Source organism: Dermacentor silvarum, chromosome 3, assembly GCF_013339745.2.
Source record: "Dermacentor silvarum isolate Dsil-2018 chromosome 3, BIME_Dsil_1.4, whole genome shotgun sequence".
Lineage (NCBI taxonomy): Eukaryota > Metazoa > Arthropoda > Arachnida > Ixodida > Ixodidae > Dermacentor > Dermacentor silvarum.
Genome location: NC_051156.1, coordinates 16,179,739 through 16,202,948, shown reverse-complemented (window position 1 = coordinate 16,202,948; position 23,210 = coordinate 16,179,739). Strand labels below are relative to the sequence as shown.

Sequence of the window (23,210 nt, the reverse complement as noted above, 5' to 3'; positions counted from 1 at the left end):
CAGCGTCCCCTTTTTGGGCTCCATGGTGGGCACCACCGCCGAAACAAATTCCGCATACATGGATAGTTCCTTTCCCCGCACTTCCTGATCACCGCCAGAAACGGGGGCCCACCGAAGCATTTCAGTTTTTTGGCCAAAAACCAGAAATTTTTCTGCGCTTTTACGTTATTCATAGTGAGAAGCCAGACAAAAGCGTAAGAGTTGCATCACCTTTTCTCGTTGCGAAATGTTTGACCGAGACCATAGGACCAGGCTACAAGGCTACAAAGTTGGCAAATGGAGATCTCCTGCTGAAACTCCGCGACAAAAAACAACATGAAAAGTTACATACCCTAGTGTCTTTTGGTGAAATACCAATAACAGTGACCCCGCAACGCACGATGAACACCACTCGTGGTGTCATCTCAGATGATGATCTAATGGACCTAACTGAAGCTGAACTTCTAGAAGGCTGGAAAGATGAAAATGTGATCAGTGTAAGACGAATTAAGATAAGACGAAATGGCAAAGAGATCCAAACTAAACACATATTCTCACATTTGGTACAAGTGTTCTGCCCGAGACCATAGAGACAGGATACATCGAAATCAAAGTCAGGCCCTACATTCTGAATCCTCTCCGTTGCTTTAAGGGTCAAAGATTTGGCCACTGTTCGCAGAACTGTCGTGGCCGCCTCACCTGTGCGAAATGTGCCCACGAACATGCATCCGAATCCTGTGAAAACAAACTGCAATGTGTCAACTGCGACGGCGAGCATGCTGCCTACGCGCTGTCCTGCCCGTCGTGGAAAAAGGAAAAAGAAATTGTCACTATCAAAGTCAAAGAAAATATATCGTTTAAAGAGGCACGAAGGCGGGTATCATATCTGCCAAAGAACACCTTTGCCGAAGTGGCGCGTCAAGGGGCAGCGTCGCAACAGCTTTCGGCGGCTGTCCGGCCCACACACAGTGAGCCGGCCGTGACGCCATCCACCCCCTCGGTGTCTGCAGCTAGCGCTGCTCCGCCAACTCTCAAGAAGGGGCCTTCGACCTCCAGGCTGGTGGCCTCCAGGGCTTCGTCCCTCGAGGCGAGGCCTTCTCGTCAAACCAACCGCTCGCAAGAGCGCGTGTCCAGCGCCTCGCACGAGGCTATGGACACAACAACCAGCCAGACGGCGCCACTTGCGCCTAAGGAGCCACGAGAGTCTCGCGATTGCGCCAAACAAGAAAAACACCGCATCACGGCGCCCGGAAAGGGCTCTGTGAAGTAACTCCTTATTCTTAACACACAGCACAAAAACCGCATGCAACATGGATTCACAAATATTACAGTGGAATGTCCGAGGACTCCTCCACAATCTCGATGACATCAAAGAATTCCTACATAAGTATAATCCAAAGGTGCTGTGTGTCCAAGAAACACACCTCAAAGACATGCAGAAAAATTTTCTTCGACAATACGCCACTTTTCGTAAAGACCGCGATGACACAGTCGTGTCTTCCGGTGGTGTGGCTACTGTAGTCGACAGAGGTATCCTGCCGGGAACTAAACCTTCGTACGGCCCCTAGAGGCAGTTGCTGTCTGAGGGGTGTTGTTTGACAAGCTGATCACTGTCAGCTCTATATACATCCCTCCCAATTATCAACTACATAAAACCGAATTCCAAAACTACATAAATGAACTTCCGGAGCCATGCATAGTTGTCGGAGATTTCAACGCACATAACACTTTGTGGGGAGACTCACTCGCGTTGCGATGCGAGAGGTCGCCTAATTGAAATTTTTCTGTTTTCTTCAGGCGCATCATTACTTAACAAGAAAGAGCCTACGTATACAGCATTACACATAACACATATTCATCCATTGACTTAAGTATAGCATTGAGTACACTAATGCCATACCTGGAGTGGTCCGTTCTCAAGAACCCCTTTGGTAGCGACGACTTCCCAATTATGCTAGGTTTAACAGAACTAGATGCTCGCCACACGTTCTCCGATGGAAGGTTGACTCTGCTAACTGAGAACTTTTCCGACAAATAACATATTTATGCCGGGATGACATTGCCTCTTTTAACATAGACGATGCTGTGGCGTATATAACAGGTTTTATCATTGACGCTGCTGAAAGGTGCATACAACAAACTAATGGACTGGCTAATAAACGTCGCCTGCCTTGGTGGAATGATGAATGCCAAAAAGCATGTAAAAAGCAAAACAAAGCCTGGGGATTGTTTCGCAACTCCCCAACAGCTGAAAACCTGATAAATTTTAAACAAGCAAAGTCACAGGGCAGAAGAACGCGTCTACGTACAAAGAGAGAGAGTTGGGAAAGGTACATTTCCAGTATAAATTCATACACTGACGTAACAAAAGTCTGGAATAGGGTAAATAAACTGTAACGAAGAAGAAGTGCCGGTCAGTCAGGGGCATCACCAGCGCACGGGGCTTGTCCTGACTGCTCGTAGGGTTCTGGCTGCTGCACCGACTTCGACCTCTCAATCCTGTCAATAAACACCTTGACATTTGGTGGAGAGTGCGGGGTACGACTCCATCAACGCTGGAACTTCGAAGCCGAACCCTTCAATCATCTCGGCCCATGCCGTACGATCCAGCCCAGCCTTCTCGAACCATGCCTGACGATCCAGCCCAACAAGCTGCAGTCACGGCACCAACTGTCATCTATTCTGGCGTGCAGCGTCAGCGGGATCCTGCTATTTTTGCGGGTACCGGTGATCAGGACGTCGAAGACTGGCTCGCCTCGTACGACAGAGTCAGCGCGCACAACCTCTGGGACGATAGGGAAAAGCTCAACAACGTAATTTTCTACTTGAGCAACGTTGCACATTTGTGGTATCGTAACCACAAATTCGACATCTCGTCATGGTTTGGCGTTCAAGACCAACTTCACGGAAGTCTTTGGTCGTCCTGCTGTACGTAAACTTCAGGCTGAACAACGCCTGCGCGGCCGCGCCCAGGGGAGAATTTAACCAGCTACATTGAAGACGTCGTTAATCTGTGTAACAGAGTCGACGCAACGATGCCGGACGCCGATAAGATCCGGCATATCCTCAAGGGTATTGAGGACGACGCCTTCCAGATGTTGGTCGCCCGGAACCCGACCACAGTGTCTGTCGTAATTGCGCTATGTGAAAGTTACGACGAACTTCGAAGGCAGCGAGTTGTCACACGACATCCGCCTTCAGAATTCGCCCGTCTCGGGTCTGACGCTAGGTGTTGATGAGTCGCCTCTAATGCACCAGATAAAGGAGTTCGTGCGAAAAGAAGTTGCTCGGCAGCTTTCCCTGGTGCCCTTTACGAATGCGCAACCATACTCCCCACTGACACAGGGGTTACAGACCGTCATCAAGGAGCAAGTCGCGAGTGCCTGCCAGCTGCTATTCAACCGCCTACAGTCGCGGCACCCTTGACATACGCTGACGTCGCTGCAAGGCCGCCCTTCGCTCCACGTCCACCTCTCCAAGCTGTTGCGCGACCGCCCCCGATTCCCTTCTCGCGGCCTGCACCACAGCTGCCACGCCAGCCAAATCCTTGGCGCACAGCTGACAACCGCCGAATTTGCTACCATTGTGGTATTCCGGGACACATTGCCCCCTTTTCTCGACGCCTTATGCAGCCTACTTATGATTACCGCCGACCCATGAACAGTTATGCCCCTGGACAGCTACAATCCCCTGTGCCGCCAGATGAAACCCCTGTTCCCTACACTACGCGTCGTTCGCCATCCCCACGCCGCCGTTCCATCTCACCGATGAGACGCCGGCCAAGCCCTCTGCCTCAGGGAAACTAAGTGTCACAGTTCCCGAGGCGAGAACTGCGTCCCCTTCACTTTACCCAAGGCCTCGGAAATCACCCCTGCAACGTAATTGAGGTATACGTCGAAGGGATTCCAACATTCGCACTGGTCGATACGGGCGCAGCAATCTCGATGTTACGCGCAGGACTTTGCCGACGGATAGGAAGAGTAACGACGTCGCTTTCCGGAGCTGTATTTGAGTACTGCGAGCGCACAGCCTGTCGAACCTTTGGGAGCCTGCACTGCACGTGTTGTTACGTGGAATCTCTTCATGTCATTGAGTTCGTTGTCCTGCCGTCCTGCTCCCACGATGTCATTCAAGGCTGGGATTTCCTTTCGTCTACAATGCCATCATTGACTGCGGCCGCGCCGAGGTGGAGTTGTCTTTTCCTTCCGCTGCAGCCATGGACCTAGATCCTGTGACACCTACAAAAATGCTTGTGGCCGAAGTTACCGATATCCCTCCTTAGCCCGCCGCCGTCGTCTCTGTATCTTGTGCATCTGCACGTGACACAACCGTCTTATTCACGCCATGTCACTTGTTCGCCCGTCGCCGCTCCCTTCCATTGCCCTTTGCCATCATCGCCATCAGTGCTGGCCGTGGTGTGATGTGTGTGTGCAATGTGTCTTTCCTGCCGGTTACTTTGCATTGCGGATAGTGCCTCGGTTATGCTCAGATTGTGGATTCTTCAATGCTCTTCGATGCTCCCGACGCCGCACATTCGACATCCCTCACCGCGCTCGACAATGCGACTCGACCGCCGTTGGAGTGCTTCCATCCGTCAATCTCCGGTGATTTGACAACCACACAACGCGCGCAACTTGTCACCCTGCTACGCGAATTTACCGCCTCCTTTTACTGCCATCAACATTCTCTCGGCTGCACCGCCACAGTGTCGCACAGCATCGATACCGGTTCGCACGCCCCACTCCGGCAGAATCCTTACCATGTCTCAGCTTCTGAACGCCGCGTCATCGACGAACAAGTGAGCGATATGCTTCGGCGTGGCATGATTCAGCCGTCCCATAGCCCGTGGGCATCGCCTATTGTCCTCGTAAAAAAGAAAGATGGTTCTATTCGCTTCTGCGTTGATTACAGACGTCTTAACAAAATTACGCGCAAAGACGTATATCCCCTACCGCACATAGACGATGCTCTCGACTGTTTGCAAGGTGCCGAGTTCTTTTCCTCTTTGGATTTGCGGTCTGGATATTAGCAAGTCCCCATGGCAGAGGCTGACTGCTCCAAAACCGCCTTCGTTACACCGGACGGATTATACGAATTTAATGTCATGCCATTCGGCCTATGTAATGCGCCCGCTACGTTCGAGCGTATGATGGACAGTATCTTGCGCGGTCTCAAGTGGCACACGTGTTTGTGCTACCTAGATGATGTCGTTGTCTTCTCACCTGATTTCTCGACTCACCTCCAACGACTAAGAGAGCTATTAAGCTGTCTGACTAAGGCTGGCCTGCAACTTAACATCAAAAAAATGCTTCTTTGCTGCTCGTAAGCTTACCATCTTAGGCCACGTCGTATCCAAAGAAGGCCTGCTTCCGGATCCTGCAAAACTCCGTGCAGTTGCCGAGTTCCCCAAGCCCACTAATCTGAAGACACTATGCAGTTTCGTCGGCCTCTATTTTCGCCGCTTTGTGAGGAACTTCGCCATGATAATCGCCCCTTTGACTCAACTGCTGGCTGGAGGACAACGCCCTATCCGCTTGGTCGAAAGCATGCTATGACGCATTCACGACCCTTCGCCATCTGCTCACCTCTCCTCCGATTCTGCGGCATTTTGACCCCGATGCTCCAACTGAAGTCCATACAGATGCTAGTGGAGTCGGCCATGGGGTGGTTCTTGCCCAACGCAAAAGTGGTCTTGAGGAATCCGTCATTGCTTATGCTAGCCGCACGCTGACAAAGTCGGAGCTAAACTACTCTGTTACAGAAAAGGAGTGTTTAGCCATACTCTGGGCCCTTACGAAATTTTGACCTTATTTATACGGCCGCCAATTTGATGTAGTAACAGACCACCATGCGCTGTGCTGGCTCTCCTCATTGAACGACCCCTCTGGCCGCCTCGCACGCTGGGCACTCCGTTTGCAAAAGTACGACATCCGGGTTGTGTACCGCTCTGGACGCAAGCACACTGATGCCGACGCTCTCTCCCGCTCGCCAATATACCGGAGAGAGCGTCGGCATCGGTGATGCTCGCCATGTACGTCGCATCCGACCATTCCAACTGGGACGCTGTGCTTCTGTTCGTCACGTTAGCCTATAATACTACCACTCAAGCTACCACTGGTTTTTCTCCGTTTTTCTTACTGTACGGCCGTGAACCTCCCTGCACCATCGATACCATGCTACTCTACCAGCCTGATTCATCGGAATGTGTTCCTGTATCTCAAGCTGTGCAGCATGCTGAAGAATGCAGACAACTCGCCCGTTGGCTTACCACCGCAGATCAGACACAACAGAAGCTTCGTCGTGGTGGCTCTGACCCCCCAAGCTTCCTTTCCGATTCATTGGTTTGGCTGTGGGTTCCACCTTTCGCTCCCGGCCTTTCTTCTAAGCTGCTCCCAAGATATCATGGACCTTACCGTGTAATTGCACAAACTTCCCCCGTGAATTATGTCGTCGAGCCTGTGTCACCGTCTTGTGATCAGCGCCGTCGTGGTCGCGAAACTGTTCACGTAGATCGGCTCAAGCCCTTCTACGATCCCTCTATGTTACCATATGCTTAGATCTCCAGGATGGCGTATTTTTCTCTGGGGGACAAAAGTAACGAAGAAGTGCCGGTTAGCCAGTAGCATCTCCGGTGTATGAAATACGATGAAGAAGTGCCGGTCAGTCAGGCGCATCACCAGCACTTTTACGCACGGGGCTTGTCCTGACTGCTCACAGGGTGCTGGCTGCTGCACCAAGTTCGACCTCTCAATCCTGTCAATAAACACCTTGAGAAAACTAATAGGCTGGGAGTCACATCCTCTACCCTTAGTAAGTAGCCAAGGTGATAGCCTGAAAGACCAGGCGGATTGTCTAGGTGAACACTTTGAATATGTATCAAGTAAATCGCATTATACAGAAACTTTCCTGAAGTTCAAAGAACGCGAAGAGCGGCAGCCCCTTAACCGCAAAGGTTCTTCGAGTGAGGCTTACAATCGACCATTTAGCTTAGAACTTAAAGCATCTCTCACACGTTTCAACAATTCGGCGCCAGGTGGCGATCGTATTATGTATGAAATGGTTAGATACCTACACCCTGAAACATTGAAAACACTCTTATCTCTTTATAATGCCATGTGGGCGGCTGGGTGTATCCCGTCCTCATGGAAAGAAGCCATAGTCATCCCGATACTTAATCAAGGCATAGACCCGTCCTTAGCCAGCAGCTACAGGCCAATATCTCTAACAACCTGCCTGTGCAAGCTGTATGAAGAAATGATAAACTGGCGTTTAATCAGTTTCCTAGAAAATAACAAAATACTAGACCCCTTCCAGTGTGGCTTCCGAGAAGGTAGGTCGACAATAGATCATCTTGTTCCCATCGAGGCAAACATCAGAGATGGGTTTATTCATAAACAGTTTTTACTTTCTGTATTTATAGATTTAGAGAAAGCGATTTATAGATTTAGAGAAAGCGTACGACACGACATGGCGCTTCGGGATTCTGCGAGATCTTTCTGCGATGGCGGTCCGCGGAAATATGTTAAACACAGTCGAAACCTACTTGTCTAACTGCACGTTTCGCGTAAGAGTGGGCAATGTTTAATCTAGAACATTCACCCAAGAGGCTGGCATGCCGCAAGGGGGTGTACTTAGTTGCACATTCTTTATTGTAAAAATGAACTCCCTGCATACAGTCATTCCATGCAGCATGTTTTATTCTGTGTATGTCGATGATGTACAGATAGGTTTCAAATCATGTAACATCGCTATCTGTGAATGACAGGTGCAGCTTGGATTACACAAATTGTCTAAATGGGCGGATGTAAATGGGTTCAAAATAAACGCACAGAAAAGTACATGCATACTCTTCTCAAACAAAAGAGGCGTGACACCGGTGCCAAATCTCACGATCAATCGAGAGGAGCTATCTGTTATGCTGCGGCGTGAGTCACATCGGTACAAGGCGGTATCGGCAATAGCTCTTTATTGCCGTCACGAAACAACACAGAACAGGGGATCTTGATTACAACTGGCATATATATATATACTCTTGGGGCCGGAAGAGGGCGCTCTTCAACACCAGGGCTGACTGACGAAAATCCGTCATCCGCGGAACTCTGCGTCCAGAATCAGTACACAACACTCCTTCCCCCTTAGTTCGGACTCAACAGTCAGCCAATGCCAGCACAAAGTCCCGAAGATGTTGAGGTGTCTTACAGGAACGCTGCGAACGGCGTGGCCCCGGCAATTCTACACTTTGCTCTGCTGTTGCTGGCTGAGGTACTGCTGTGTCGTCCGAAGGTAGCATGACACTTCGTTGCTCCTCAGATGGTAGCATGACTCTTAGTTGCTCCTCGGTTTCACTGGGATCTGGTGTCTTGCTGCAGCTCACTCCGACAGGTGAAGGGCTTGACGCAGGCCGGACCTCAGGCTGTCCTCCTTCAGGTACGGTTTCGGCTAACCTCATGGGACTGCTGCTCCGACGACGAAGCTGGTCCACGTGCCGGCGACACGTCCGGCTGTCTGGAAAAACCACCTCATAAGAGATCGGGCCAGTTGCTCTGGAAATCACAGCAGGTACCCATGGTGGGCCCTGGCTGTAGTTGCGTACAAATACAGGGTCGTCGGGCTGGAATGTGCGTGGTGTAGGCAGAGCTTCTGCCAATCGGGATGACTTGTCAGGGACCCGGTCTGGGTGCAGCCGGTCCAGCATGGTAGACAGTCTGCGGCCGATCAGTAACTCGCATGGGGAGCGTCCTGTGACTGTGTGCGGAGTTACATGCTGCTGTAGAGTGAAGTCTTCCAGGCGCTGTGCCCAGCTTCCTCGGATTATCCGAGATAATGCCTCTTTGGTGGTCCGTACCATCCTTTCAGACTGCCCGTTTGTGGATGGATGAAACGGTGCAGATGTCACTTGGCGGATGAGGTTTGCATCCAGGAAACCTCGAAATTCTGTGGATGTGAATTGCGGGCCATTGTCTGAGACAAGGGTATCTGGCAGGCCATGAGTTCCGAACAATCTTCGTAAGGTAGTGATTAGAGCACTCGATGTCATTGACGACATTGGTATGACCTCCAGCCATTTGGAATAAGAATCCACCACAATCAAGAAGCTCTGTCCGTGGAATGGACCAGCGAAATCAATGTGCAGGCGTGACCATGGAGTCCGGGTCGTCTCCCATGGGTGCACAGGTGCCCGAGGCATCTCGGGCCATGTTTCCTGGCAAGGAAGGCATCGCCGGACCCATTCCTCAATGGCCGCATCCATGCCGGGCCACCATACATAACTGCGGGCAAGTGCTTTCATTCTGACGATACTGGGGTGTCCGACATGCAGAGCTTTGAGGACCCGGAAACGAAGCTTCTGTGGAATCACCACACGGTCACCCCACAGTAAGCATCCCTTGTGGGCAGACAGCTCATGTTGCCTGGACACGAATGGTGTGAATTCGGAACTCGGAGCGCACCTTGGCCACCCCTTCCACACCCAGTTGAGGACGCGGGAGAGGATAGCGTCCTTGGCGGAGTACTTCGCCACATCGTCTGCATGGACTGGAGATTCTGGAAGTACGTCCAGAAGCATCACGACCTCTGCTGGCGAAGGGTCATCCTGACACTGGTCCGCTTGGGGCCGTCTGCTGAGACCATCTGCGTGGCCTAACTGTTTTCCTGGTCAGTGGTGGAGAGTATGCTGGTATCTATTCAGAAAAATGGACCAACGCAATATTCGCGGTGAAAGCATCTGTGACGTTTGCCGGTCTTATGTGAAGAGCCCCAGGAGCGGCTTGTGGTCTGTATGGATCTGAAATGGGCGGCCGAATACGTAGTCATGGAACTTCTTTATCCGGCAACCACAGCGAGTGCCTCCTTATCAATCTGAGCGTAATTCCGCTCCATAGGTGACAAGGTTCTTGAATAAAAACCAATTGGTGCTTCTGTGTCATCTGGCATTCTGTGACTCAACACCGCTCCTATTCCATACGGGGACGCATCGCAGGCAAGGATTACCGGCTTCTTCTTGTTGAAGTGTGTCAGCACCTGTTTGGATGTCAGTAGCTTCATCACATTGTCGAACGCAGTTTGTTGTAGGTTTCCCCACAGCCAGGGAACCTTCTTGTCCAACAAACGGTGCAGGGGTTCAGCGATAGTGGCCTTGTGTGGAAGGAATGCATGATAGAAATTGAGAAGACCCAGGAAGGCCTGTAGCTAGGCTCTGTTCAATGGCCGGGGTGCATTAAGGATGGCTTGCGTCTTGGCCAGTGTGGGGTGGATTCCTTCAGCATCGACTCGGAAACTCAAAAATTCCACTTGAGTCACTCCTAGCTGGCATTTCTCCTCCTTGACCTTAAGCCCTGCATCCTGGAACCGCTGAAGGAGCTCTCGAAGGCGACTAAGCAATTCCTGGTGTGATGCACCTGAAATAAGGACATCATGAAAATATGGAATGACGCCTGGTAGTCTGCGCAGTAGGTTCTCCATTAAACTCTGGAAGATGCCAGGTGTGACGCTGACACCGAATAGTAATCGTCGAACGCGAAAAGCACCCCGATGCGTCACAATGGTCTGCGCCTCTGCAGATTCATCAGTCACTGGGAGCTGTTGGTAGGCCTGTGCTAAGTCTAGTTTCGCAAAGACAGTTCCACCAGAGAGGGATGCCAGCAGGTGGTTGACAGCTGGTACCGGATACGAGTGCTGCTGCAAGGCTTTGTTGATGGTGCACTTGTAGTCTGCACAGATGCGGACGTCCCCATTTGCCTTCAGTGGCGTAACAATAGGGGTTTCCCAACGAGCGTCAACCGGCTCTAGGATTCCTTGTTGTATCAGTTTGTCCAGTTCAGCGTCGATTTTTGGTCGCAGTGCGAAAGGAACTCTTCTTGCTGTCAGGCAGATAGGCACAACCTCAGGGTTAAGTGCAAACTGCACGGGCGGTCCCTTGTAGCAGCCCAGGGTCCCGTCGAACACAGAGGCAAAGTCCCGGAATATGTTATCAAGTGAGGATGGTTGCTGATCGATGTGTTGCACTCCCGTGATATTGATACCGAGTGCTGGAAACCAATCCAGCCCGAGAAGACTTGGGCGCTTGCCCTTGACAATGAGCAGCCGCAATAAGCCGTCAAAATCTTTGAACTGCACTCGGATGGTACCAACTCCACATACAGCGATACGGTTGGCTTGATAGTCCCTCATGATAACGTCAAGTGGCTGTAGGTTTTGGACACGTCCCTTTGGAAAAATGTGTCTGGCTGTGGCGTCGGAGATAATGGAAAAGGTTGATCCCGAATCCACCTCCATCTGACACTGTGTGCCTTCGATTTTTACACTCACATGTATCTTCCTCTTGGCGGGTTTAGACACTTCGTTGATAGCAGTAACTGCCAAGTCGTCGCAGTATGAAATGTTTGTGCGAGGAGTGGTCTTGAATTGTTGCGTCCGGGCTTGGTCTCTGGTATTTCGACGTGGGCTAAGCTGTCTCCTGGACCGGCAGATCTTAGCAATGTGCCCGGTCTTTCCACATTCCCTGCACTGGGCACCCCGTTAAGTTAAGCAAAACTTTATTCAGGTGCAAAAAAGGCAGTGAGCTTTGGCTGTTTCAAGTTCTTACCGGGTGCGAGCAACCCCTGCTTTAATTTGAGCAAGCATTGTACGAGGCCGTGTTCGCTGCCCATCCATTCAACCCTATTTCGCAGCAGGCGTAGTACTCCCTCATCTGCACCATAGTTGGCACTTCATGTGGCTCTTTGTCTGCCGGCTCTTAATCCTCGTCTGGGCCAGCAACAGTGTCAGTTATCTCCGCATCTGTCGCTGGGGCGACCACAGGAGCAGCAGCATCAGCCAACGCGAATGTCTCGAAGTCGCCTTCTACCTCGTGGCCAGCAATTTTATGAACAGCCTCGTACAGATCGCTCCAAGTCCAGTCATAGGCTGGTCATTGTCAGGGTCGCTGACGACGGCGTGAGAAATGCCGGCGTGCGCAAAGCAGTTGGCGACCTTCGAAGGTGCGAGTTCTTTCCATGAAAAGTTCAGCAAATGGATCGCACCAAGCAAATCAATGTTGTACCTCTTACTGGAGTCATACGCTGTGAGCATGCACTACAAAAGAGCCTTGTGGTACAGCTTCCGGGTGGTCTCAATGATGCCCTAATCCATCGGTTGCAGTACCGCAGTTGTGTTTGCAGGCAAAGATTCCTCAGGGATCGCCTAGAGGTTGTCGATCTTCCCGTGACTCGGACAATTGTCAATTTTGAAAAGCACTTGCTGATTCTTTGCGTCGAACCGTCTATCCAGAAGGCGCACGTAGTTTTCAAAAATAGCAGCAGTCGTTACTCACTCGTTACTTCTGTAGATGCATTCCTTAGGAATAGTTGCATTTCTGAAGCACTGCGGCTGCTTTGCGTTCTCCAGTATCAACAAGGGAACCTTGTGCTCGCCGGTTGCAGTGGAACCAAACAGCATCGTGACACGCTCCTTGCTCTGTTTTCCTCCAGATAAGGATCTGACAGCTGTAGTGAACGTGCAATTCGGTAGCATCTTGTAGAAAAATGTAGCCTCATCTAGGTTGTAGATGTCTTTGTCTTCATACTTTTGAAATAGAGCTTGGAGCCGATGTTGGCGCCATACGTCTACAGTGTCACGGTTCACAGCTGCGCTTTCGTCAACGATCGACTTTGAGGTCACGCTGTGTCGTTTCTTGAACCTCTCAAGCCAGCCATTGCTGCACTTGAAATCTTTATGACCCATTTGGAGGACGAGAGCTTCGGCTTTTGCAGTAAGTGCAGGTCCATGTATGGGGAGATTTGCACTCCTGGCGTTCTTCAGCCACTGTAGAAGTGCACCTTCCACTTAGGGATATTTCAAATCGCGATTGCTCTTTCTCTTTCGCCGAGAAGTTCTTTTCAAAGCCATCGAGCACAGCTTCCTTGTTTTTCAATACAGTTGATAAGGTAGATGGTGGTATGCCGAATTCCTTCGCGATGTAAGTTTTCTGCTGGCTGCCTTTTCTCACATCTTTTATCAGCAGAACTTTCTGCTTCAAAGTCAGACACTTTCACCTGGAGACTGACGGAGCCATTTATCACTGTAGACCACAAAAGCACATGGGAGGCACGCCTAACGAAGCACTCCGAATAACACACAATCGCATGGCCTGCAGCACGGATCCAAATGCACGTGTCATCGGCGCCAATGTGGCTGAACGCGGCGGGCGCGCTGTGGGGAGCACACGCCGCCACCTTCTCCCGCGGGCGGTCGCCGTCGCTTGCGCACGTAGGGCACTCGGCGTGAGCCGAGCGGACATCTTCTCGTGCACGCGCAGCCCACGCAGCGGAAGCCAGGCGGACACGGGAGAGATGCACTTTGCCCTCTCCCGGTTCTCGCTCGCCTTTCGCGATGCGCGTGCCCGCGCGGGAAGGAGGGAAAGTATCCGACGGGCGAGGAGGACATTCCCCTCGCGAAAAGGTAAAAAGGTATAAAAGAGCGCGACCGAGAGAACCCCGGGCCTCTCTGACCTCGCTACAGCTACCTGCCCATACGGATATACCCCCTGCAACCCGTGAGTGACCTCGTTTGCGTGACTATTACACGCGACGAGGCAAGCCTATTTTATTACTTAATATACAGAGCGGACTTCCCTTTGCAAGTGTGTTTTATTGCCCACAGCAATAAACGTTGTTGAGTTGACTCGCTTGCTGCCTTATTCGCCCAAACCCTACGTAGCTGCGATTATATGCGCTACGAGTTGGGGAAGACCCCCACAACGCAGAAGGCATAAGCTTCAAAATGCCGTCAGGGCATCTCGCTTTCCTCCTCAGTGCGCTGATGATGGCGACGGTTGCAATGGTGGACTTGGCATCGGCTTCAGGTGTAGCGGAAGAAAGGCAATCGGAGTCGTGGAGACCAAGAAGCAGGAACTGTGGAAGGGCACCCGTTGCTAGTGTTGCTGGCACCGTTGCTAGTACCCGTTGCCACCCGATTCTAGCTGACATTAAAAGAAAAAAATGGTCCTTATCGCAACAATTCATTGCGATAAGTCTCTTACATCCTGAACACGATAAGACGAGCTGTCATGACAAGCAGGTAGATACACCAACGCGCCTCTTTTGTGAACAGACAACACAGAAAGACAAAGGACTATATCGATCGCTATCAGTAATGGCCCCAATAAATTGCACGATTGAAAACCGCTTTCTTGGGCACACACATGAAGCACTTACAGCGGTGGAAAGACCGTCGTGTTTAAACTTGAGGTCCTTGAGTATATACGGTAAATAGCAGAAGGACGCAAGCAGCAAGAGAAAGAATTGTTGTACTCCTAAGACCTTATTACAAACCATGCTCAAAGGAGAGAAACAGGTGAGTGAAACTGAAGGGTATCACACACCAAATGCGGAGGCTATATAAACAGAAGAAAGGGTAAAAACATTCAACTGACACAAACAACCAGATATGAGCATTACTGTTAACATTCATTGTGCACTTTCAAATGAAATTTTTCTTTCTGATAAGGTTGCAGAGGATGCACTTGTATAGTTCTGTGTTGACTTGTATGCATGACAGATAAATCTTTCAAGGAATTTTATTTTTCAAGCTGTTGCAAGCTGTAGCCACTATAAACAAGGCATGCACTGTGCAATTGTATTATTTGCTTAGCTGTTCAGTCGCTGTGCAAATGGGTGTGCTAGTCTCTTAGAGAGACTAACACACAAAAATCAAGTCTGTCTAGATTGATAAAGCGCCCTTTAGGGATAGCACACACACACACCACAGTTTTGAGCAAGAGGGATCAGTCGATTCAGCCATTCGTTTGTGTCAATCAGAATGGTATTGCACTTTGTTGAAAGGGAAGTGTGTACAAACATTTTTGGAGGAGTTGCCTGTTTAGCTTGTATTTGACTCAATTGAGAAGATTGGCATTTTTTAAAATTTACAATGCCTCAAATGACCCATATATACAAAGTGTTTTATTTTATTATTAACAGAATTTTTAAAATAACACATGACATTCTACTTGTTGAGCTAGATTACTCTCAGAGGCGAACATTATTTGTATGAAAAATGGAAAGGAAATATTTTGCTAATTACCAATTTCTGACTAATTAAATTTTAAACTTAAATCACATGTTGCAATTTACAAATTGTGGCGGGTGAGTTTTAATGTCGTATCCTCTTGGAACTAATTCTGAGGATGACACCAGTTTCGAAATGTGCGTTCCCAAAGTTTGCAAAGAAATGCATTGGTGTTCCAGTAACTTTTGAACTTCAATGTGTAAAGTGTGTTTTGTTTAAAAGGTAAGTGGAACAGCAGTTTATTTTTACGGCAAGCGTATCTCGAAACTTGTGCTAGCTTCACAATTTGTTTGGAGTGAATGTACCTAGTGAAATCACTGGCTTCGATTCGTGTACAGTGGAACCTCGTTGATACGATCTTCGCGGGAACCAGAAAATAAAACGTATCATCCAAAAATTGTATCATCCATACAACCCCAAAACGTAAGAAAACAGGCTTACTTGGTGACAAACTCGCAGCAAAGCTTCCTGTGGCGTCAAGTAATACTGCTCCACATAACACACGTTATGCGGAGCAGCATCACGACACCACACGAACCGCAGCCAACACACTTTTATTGAGCATCTTTCAAACAGCTCGTCAGTTTTCGCTGAACTTTCTTTTTTTTTAAGTCTGTGAACAAGTTATTTTGAAAGATAATGAGTTCCTTGACATAGCTACGGAGGTCATGGCACCACGAGGCTACAAATTCCGAAACAAAGGAACACCGTAGAGACCGTGACACAACGAGCGATGTGACTGGCGGACGAGGGCAGGCGCTTCATTCAGCCATGTGACTGCATGAAGATGTCGCCTGAAAAGCCAACCAAAACAAGCGCGAGCGAAAGCTGATGCGAGCAGATGATACTATGAGTGATAAAATAGCTGTCGGGCGGGTCTGCATGACACCAGTTTACTGCGTCACGGCTGGTCTGGAGGCGTACCAAGGGATCATACGCGCACTTCCTTCCTTCTTTAAAGAGCGTGCGCACGCCTCCAGACCGGCTGTGCCCACGCTTGATCAGCGAAGTTGGCAGCTCTCATTGTTCTGCTTTGCTCGCAGCCGTTTGCCGTTGGACGCGCGGTAATTTAAATCGGTCCGGGACCGATCCCTCCCACAGCACGAAAAACGTGCTTCGCGGTAGCTTTTGGGGCGCGCGTTTTGCCGCTGCCGGCGCGCAGCCACCGCGCAGCCACCGCTGGCCCTTAACACGTTTTCGTGGATTCTTGAAATGTAATTTTATCTAGTACACTTGAATATAAAGCTACGAGTTTCATAAATACCAGTTTGCAGTCGTATCATCCAATTTCAGGTGAAAACGGTATCGTATGAACCGCACGAAAATACATTGCTCCTATTTGGCCGGGAAACGAAAAAAAATGTATCATCCCGACAAACATATTACGCAGAATCGTATCAACGAGGTTCCACTGTATTGCAATATGTGCACCATAGTAATTAGTTGAAACATTAGTTACTGTAACTTTGTTAATTAGTCAGTTATGCGTATTGATTTCCACGGAAAGTAATGTAAACGTTCTGAGTAAACCAGGTCAATACGTAGATTTGTGCTAAATGCCACAGGTGATTTTTAGAAATTCTATTAACGTTGAAATAACACACCCGGTATATGGTGTTTTTACATAGCTGGGCAAAAAGCTTGATCATGTTACAAAGTACAAAAACGTGGAGCATATAGGTCAAATGTCGGTAGCAGATTAAGAGATTTAAGTACTATACAGAATGTGAGCAATTTACAGGAACAATAATTCACGTACTAATAACCAGGCACAAAAAGCACACAAAGAAAGGCAAAAATAAGTAAAGAATTGTTAGTACGGTTCACTCCACAGAAACGCTAAAAAAAAGTAGCATTAAAGCTATAATCCCATTAGTATTGACTGGGAGCAAAAAAGACGAAATATTGCATGGACGATGAAGTGAAAAAAGAAGAAAGCGGTTTAATGGTGTCTTCGAAATGTGCATAGAAATGTTAATTTCTCGACCCACCACTAACAAGCAAATAACATGAGTACAGGAAGGCAGTTGTTTGCAACAAGTGTTGCTTTCTTGTGCGGGGCTCACTGGAGTGCTTGTTGTGTCTCCAGGACGTGCCACTGGATGGCGCTGACTGGGCTCGATGCCTGGCGGTCGCCCCCGCATGGGGTGCTTGGGTTCGGCGTGCCTTTCGTGCAGCGGAGGAGACCCGCCGGCGTGAGCTCAAGGATGAGCCCCAGGCTGATGCCACCTCCTGGCTCTGGTGAGGAGTTCTGGTGCTGCTTTCAGCTGGTTATGTTGCTAGTAGCACATGTACCAAAGAAAAAAGTAAATGAGGGCAGGTTGCACTAGTGATGCAAGGCTGAAGAAACAGCGTAGCTGGGGGTCGACCAAGGTTTATGAAGTTTTGCTAAGTTTTTGCTATTTACAGTCGAATCTCATTAATTCGAACAAGCTTAATTCAAACAAGCTTAATTCGAACTGCCGGTTTATTCGAACTGACGCTGTGGTCCCGCCAAAGTTATGTGTATTCCAATTGGCGAAAACGCTTGGTAATTTGAACGCGAAAGCATTTGCGACGGTTAATTCGAACATACCGCGCACTGATAAAGCTCTCAGCAGCGTGCCAAATAATGCGGCAGCACCTCCGACCGACATTGCTCCGACACTACCATAGACCAGTAGTTTAGGAGAGACCCCTCAATGCAGTGGTGGAGGCCCAATCCGGCCACCGAACTGCCCACGCCGGCAAACGCTCGCTTCCTGATAACAGCAGAAAACGAAACTTCAGGGAGCGGCCTAAGCTGGCGCCGGACCGGCAGCGTCGGCACCCACGCCGGCAAACGCTCGCTTCCCGATAACGGCAGAAAACGAAACTTCAAGGAGCGGGCTAATCTGCGCCGAGCGGGGGCGGGCGCGCACGTAGACAGTCAAAGGTGAGGGAGCTGCGAGGGAGGGAGTTGAGAGAGAGGGCGACGGGAGCCACCGAAGCCACTGCCGCCGAAGCGGCGGAGTTGCCGAGGCCAAATCCGCTGTCCTGCCGCCCTCCTCCCTCACCTTTGACGGTCTCCGCGTGCGCGTGCCCGTCGCCATGTCGGCGCTGTCGGCTCCCTGAAGTGTCGTTTTCTGCCGTTATCGGGAACCGAGCGTTGGCCGGCGTGGGCGCAACTCGCTGTGCACTTGCGCGCCGCGAAATTTCACGACTCGCACCGTTCATTCATCTTGCTATGGTGCTCGAATACTTAAAAAATAAGTGCTTCCGTTAATTCGAACTTCTTTTAATTCGAACAAATTTTCGGGCCCCTTCGAGTTCGAATTATCGAGATTCGACTGTATATACATACATTTTCCAGGCCTTCATATAAAACTGAGCTGTAATCAATGCTGGCATACTAATTTGATGTTCCCAGTAGTAAATGTAGATCATACGGTATATCTTGGTTCCTAGGTACTTAAGTTACTGATACAGCTTGCAATGCTAGTAGACTCCAGAGTGTGTGCAGCACCGTGTTTTCTTGCACAAAATTTGTAAGCATTAAACTTTATAATATGATATTTGATATTCGATTCCATATTTGGCTTTTCTTTTTCTTGATTTGATTCAACATTCAATATGAAATCTGCTATTCGGTATATTCTGCTATGCGGTACACTCCTAGTTGCCGGAACTGACACACAACTCAGACTCAGTTCAATTCATTCCAGCATGCTCATTTGGTAGGCACATGAAGTGAGTATAATGTCATTTTATTCGGCGCGCTGCTGAGAGCATTATCGGTCCGCGGTATGTTCGAATTAACCGTCGCAAATGCTTTCGCGTTCGAATTACCGAGCGTTTTCGCCCATTGAAATACACATAACTTTGGCGGGTCCAGAGTGTCAGTTCGATTAAACCGGCAGTTCGAATTAAGCATGTTCGAATTAACGAGATTCGACTGTATATTTCTTTCTTTAGTAGAACATCTGTTGAATAGAATCAAGTGCTTTTTGCCTTCTGAAGCTGAAGAGCTAGAGGCAGGGGTGGGACTCCTGCGCCAATTGCGTAATTTTGATACAAACGCAGATTCCTGCTCCAAACTGCACCAAACTGTGCCAAACACAGAAAATTGACCGAAATTGCGCCACGCTGCGCCAGAACGGCTTCAGCATGTGTGCTCCGGCAGTGGCCGCGAACAGCGAGGAGATTCGTTCTCCGAAAAAGAGTGCAGCCGATCACATTCCTCAGACCACGCGACGGTACCTCCCGCGCAGTTTCTCATTATTTTCGCACTTATAACACTTCTTGGCACTTCTGGCAAGTGGCCGGCGCGCGCCCTGCTACTCTCGGTTGTTGTAAGTATACTGTCGGGACGGCCAGGTCGGCTGTATTACAGTGCTAGAATACGGTTGAGGGGGCTGAGCGGCGCTGTGCTCCTAGCTGAGGCACAAAACAACGAAAAATAGGATAAGGGCACTGTGAGCGAACTAGATTTAGCAGTATTGAAGGATTCAGATATTATGGAGGCGCGCGTGCTGCAGCGGATTCATTGGGCGGGTCTCTCTGTCCCTAAGGCCGGTATAGTGTAAAACAATTTCAAACAATTTCATAGGGGCGAGGCCTGAGCCATTTTGACCTATACCACGAAGAGCTAATGCCGGATTTGGAATAAAAAGTTGCAGTTTCGCCGAAAGGCAAAGCATCTATTGCGGTAGCAAATTAGTAGACAGCTATACGAAGTAAGGATAGTAGTTTTATCGGCCATATAAACATGTAAACATTAGCTTACTAACTTAACAAGTATGGTGTCACGTGCGCACAAGCAAACGTGAACACATCTCGCTCGATGACCGAGGAAACTTGCTGTATAAACGCTGAAGACAGGAAGCACAGCAGCAGCAGCGAGTGAATTGACCTTTGTGCTGCCTCTCGCTTCAACGTGAACTAAGCGGCAAAAAGACAGCGCACATGAATCTATCAGCACTCGCAATCTGTCCCCATCGCAGACCACTTTCAAGATATGGCCCACGCGGCATCGCCATACGCAGCAGCCGCCGAAGAACACCCCCCTCCCTTGGTGCCTTGCGCGCGACAGTAGACTGTGCGCTTCATCTATGCTTTGCTTCCTTGCACGCGGAATTCAGCCGCCATCGTCGTCTCACCCTCGCACAGTTTCACTCGCACATGCAGCATACGGCGGGCAGCGACGATGTTATCGCCCCTGGAGTTTATATGGAACATTACGGCGACAAAGAAGGCAGAGATGCATCTGGAGTGTCCATATGATTGCTATCGCAATAAAGACAGATTGGAATAGTTTTACGTTATACCAGCGCAGGGTTGAGTGGCTCTCTGGGTCTGTGGTGACATATCGTGACCCAGAAATTATGTTAGCGCGTCGATTGGACCGCATAATTTGAGAACATTTTCCGCTATCCTCTTGAGTGTCGGCGCGGGAATATATAGTTCGATTGTAGTTCCACTGATGCTTTCCGCTTTACAGGAAGAAATGCGCCGTGCCGCCGCTCCACCCACTCTTGCATATTCTATTGTATGCTGTAGCTATAAGCAAAATATGCTTCTACTACGTGCTTTGTGTTGGTTTATTCTCTGTGTCATCGTGATTTCGCAAAGTGTGATGCCACATTCTATTATACCACCAAAATTCAGATTGGCCTGCTACAAACTGCTCCAAAATGAAATTTACTCAGCTGCAAGCTGCTCCAAAATGCAATTTTGTCTGCGCCAAACTGCTCCAAAACGCAATTTACTTGCTCCAAAAATGTCTCCAACATTACTTTAGGCAGTCCCACCCCTGTAGTGGAGTTATGTTGTAATATCTTCAGAGATTTTCAGTCTAATAGTGGACCTCTGTTCTATGGCAATATTTTATTGCAGAGAAAGTTTTAATTTCCAGTTTTCCTCCAAAATACTGATGAGCTGTCCTAGCTTTATGTGAGGTTTGGTACTTCAGGTTATCGTCAGCACGGAGAAAACTTTTCTTCACATGAACCACGACAGAAATGCACAAAACATGCGCCAGTAATAATACTTGCAAACAGTGACATGACTGGTTATGCTTGCACCATTTGCCAAATGGCCAACCGCATGTTAACCACTGCGAGCAGCTTCCACTCCTATCCCCTTCATTATTTTGTAATCCCATGTTCCGATTGGCTTGCGACAAGCGACGCTTTTTTTCCAGCGATGAAAATCGTTCTCTGACTGATCCGCGCAACGAGGGTTGTTTTCTGGCGTGCGAAGGTGCGAAGTCACGCAACATAAATTTTTCATTTACCGATGTTGTCACTGACCGGAAGCTTTCCGGTATGAACGGGGCATTACAGCCAAGCTAGAGTTTCTTTCGTCTTTTAAATGCCATATAATTTGCTTTTTATTACCACTTTTATGCTACCTTTGACAAACCACTGCCAAGATGATGTATATACACATTCATGTTGTGTATTTGTCTGTGCTTATTCACTGTGAATCATGGGACCACTCTTATCTTTCTCAGATCTTGTACTTTGCAGCATCTATAGAAGCTCGTTCCAGATTTTCAAGGTCTCATGTATAATTTCAATTGTTTGCAGTAGTTATGTTCTCAAAGGTGTACATTTGTTATTGCAGAGCATTATCAATTTAAAACTTGACCCACTTTTACATCTCTTAATAAGGGGGGAGGCTACCCTCCCCTCATCAAACAAGGAATATGATGAGAAGAAACACGGACAAAGTAAACACATTAAAAAGATGTGTGTCATCTTTCTTTGTGTGCTTCTTTGCATTTCTTTTTTCACACAATATCCTTATTCCAGCGTGTCTGACCAACAGGTTCAACTATTGGAGTTTTGCTAGAAATGGCAAACTGCACAAGTGTAAGGCCAGGTCAGGTCACTTGAACATGGGCAGCCATTGATGTCCGCTCGACCAGGAGACCTCTAAGCCACGTTCATTAATTCATTTTCTGCAGGGCCAGGGACGCTCTGACTGAAGCTATCAAGGCAAACTGCACGTAAGTGGAGCCTTTTCTTCCACTCGGGTGAACCATTGTAGCTTGCAAAAGAAGGGCATGCGTACGCAGACAGGGCACGTAGAGAATCATTGCACCGACACCGTTTCTTTCAGCAGCACTTGCCACTGATAGAGTTGGGCTTTCTTATATCAGAGCCAGATATTTCCAATATTGGTAATGTTGGGCAGTGGAAGTACCCCGGTCTTGTGCAGGAGACTTCTGAATCTGCACTGGACTTCGTCTGCCAGCACATTAGTTACCTTAGTGTGTGGGCTCTCACATGTGCTTTTGGGACAAAGGAACGGCCCGCAAAGGCCCTTTTGATTGTTTGCACACAGTAGTGCAAACAATCAAAAGGGCATTTATTGCACCTTTCATACACTAATACACACTAGCCGAATTACAACCAATAGAACATTCACACGGGCGCACGACAAATCAAGGAAGTCCGACTCACCGCGAGCCGATAGCGAGCGAATACGTTCGCCCCATGCTATGACACCATCGCCTAGTCGTTCACGTGTACAGTCACGCAAACGGTGGCGCGCCCGCACGATCTGTGTTCGTCCATACCGGGGTCCTGCTCTTAGCCTCGCGCGACGGTCGCGCGAAGTGGGCCGGCGCACGCGCGATGCGTTCGTGTGTGTTGGCCGCCGATCCCCAACCTAAAGAGAGCGCCTTCGACCTTTTTCTCCCAAGTCACCCCGCCGTTCGGCGGCGTTAGCATCGCGACACTCGCGCCATCTCCCGCAATGCGCCGCAACCACCACGACCGCCGCCAGGCTTAGCCACGCGGAGAAGCCGGACTACGGGAGACGCGAGCTATGCAGGGAAAACAACATCAGGGGATGCATGAGAGTCGCGCATCCCCACAAGTGATGCCCTGTTAAGTGGGCCTTCCATTTCACAGCTCCAGGCACTGACTGATTGTGATCGGCATCGACATTATTTTGCGTCCTTGAGCGAGATGATGGCAACATCATCAAAAGCAACTTTTGCTGCATGGCCTCCCATTTACAGTCATCATCAGAATTAGTACAAGCACTAGCTACGGCACAATGTTGCAGGTTAGCTTCCAGCTGCGGAGGGGGGGGGGCAGCAACGCTTGTGCGCTAAGATTTAGAACTTGAGGTTTTCTCACAGCCCAAGTGTTGCTTCACTCAACCTCTTTATAATGAAGGCGCATCCGATAAAAAAATAGCTTCATTATATCCGC

At 49.2% G+C, this 23,210-nt stretch overlaps 2 protein-coding genes across 3 annotated transcripts in view; one reads left to right on the top strand and one right to left on the bottom strand.

Annotated features, from left to right (window-relative positions):
• The window catches only part of LOC119445344 (focadhesin), a 377,760-nt gene that overhangs the window by 164,373 nt on the left and 190,177 nt on the right, over positions 1-23,210 (top strand). For both annotated transcript variants that reach the window (XM_037709656.2, XM_037709655.2), the window contains exons 19-20: positions 17,114-17,265; positions 21,953-21,994. In XM_037709656.2, the coding sequence (XP_037565584.1) occupies positions 17,114-17,265; positions 21,953-21,994 (194 nt within the window). The remainder of the gene's footprint in view (positions 1-17,113; positions 17,266-21,952; positions 21,995-23,210) is intronic.
• Positions 7,936-9,707, bottom strand: LOC125943731 (uncharacterized protein K02A2.6-like). Its single transcript, XM_049663216.1, has one exon. It carries the CDS (start codon positions 9,542-9,544, stop codon positions 8,126-8,128), a length of 1,419 nt encoding a protein of 472 aa, XP_049519173.1. The 5' UTR covers positions 9,545-9,707; the 3' UTR covers positions 7,936-8,125.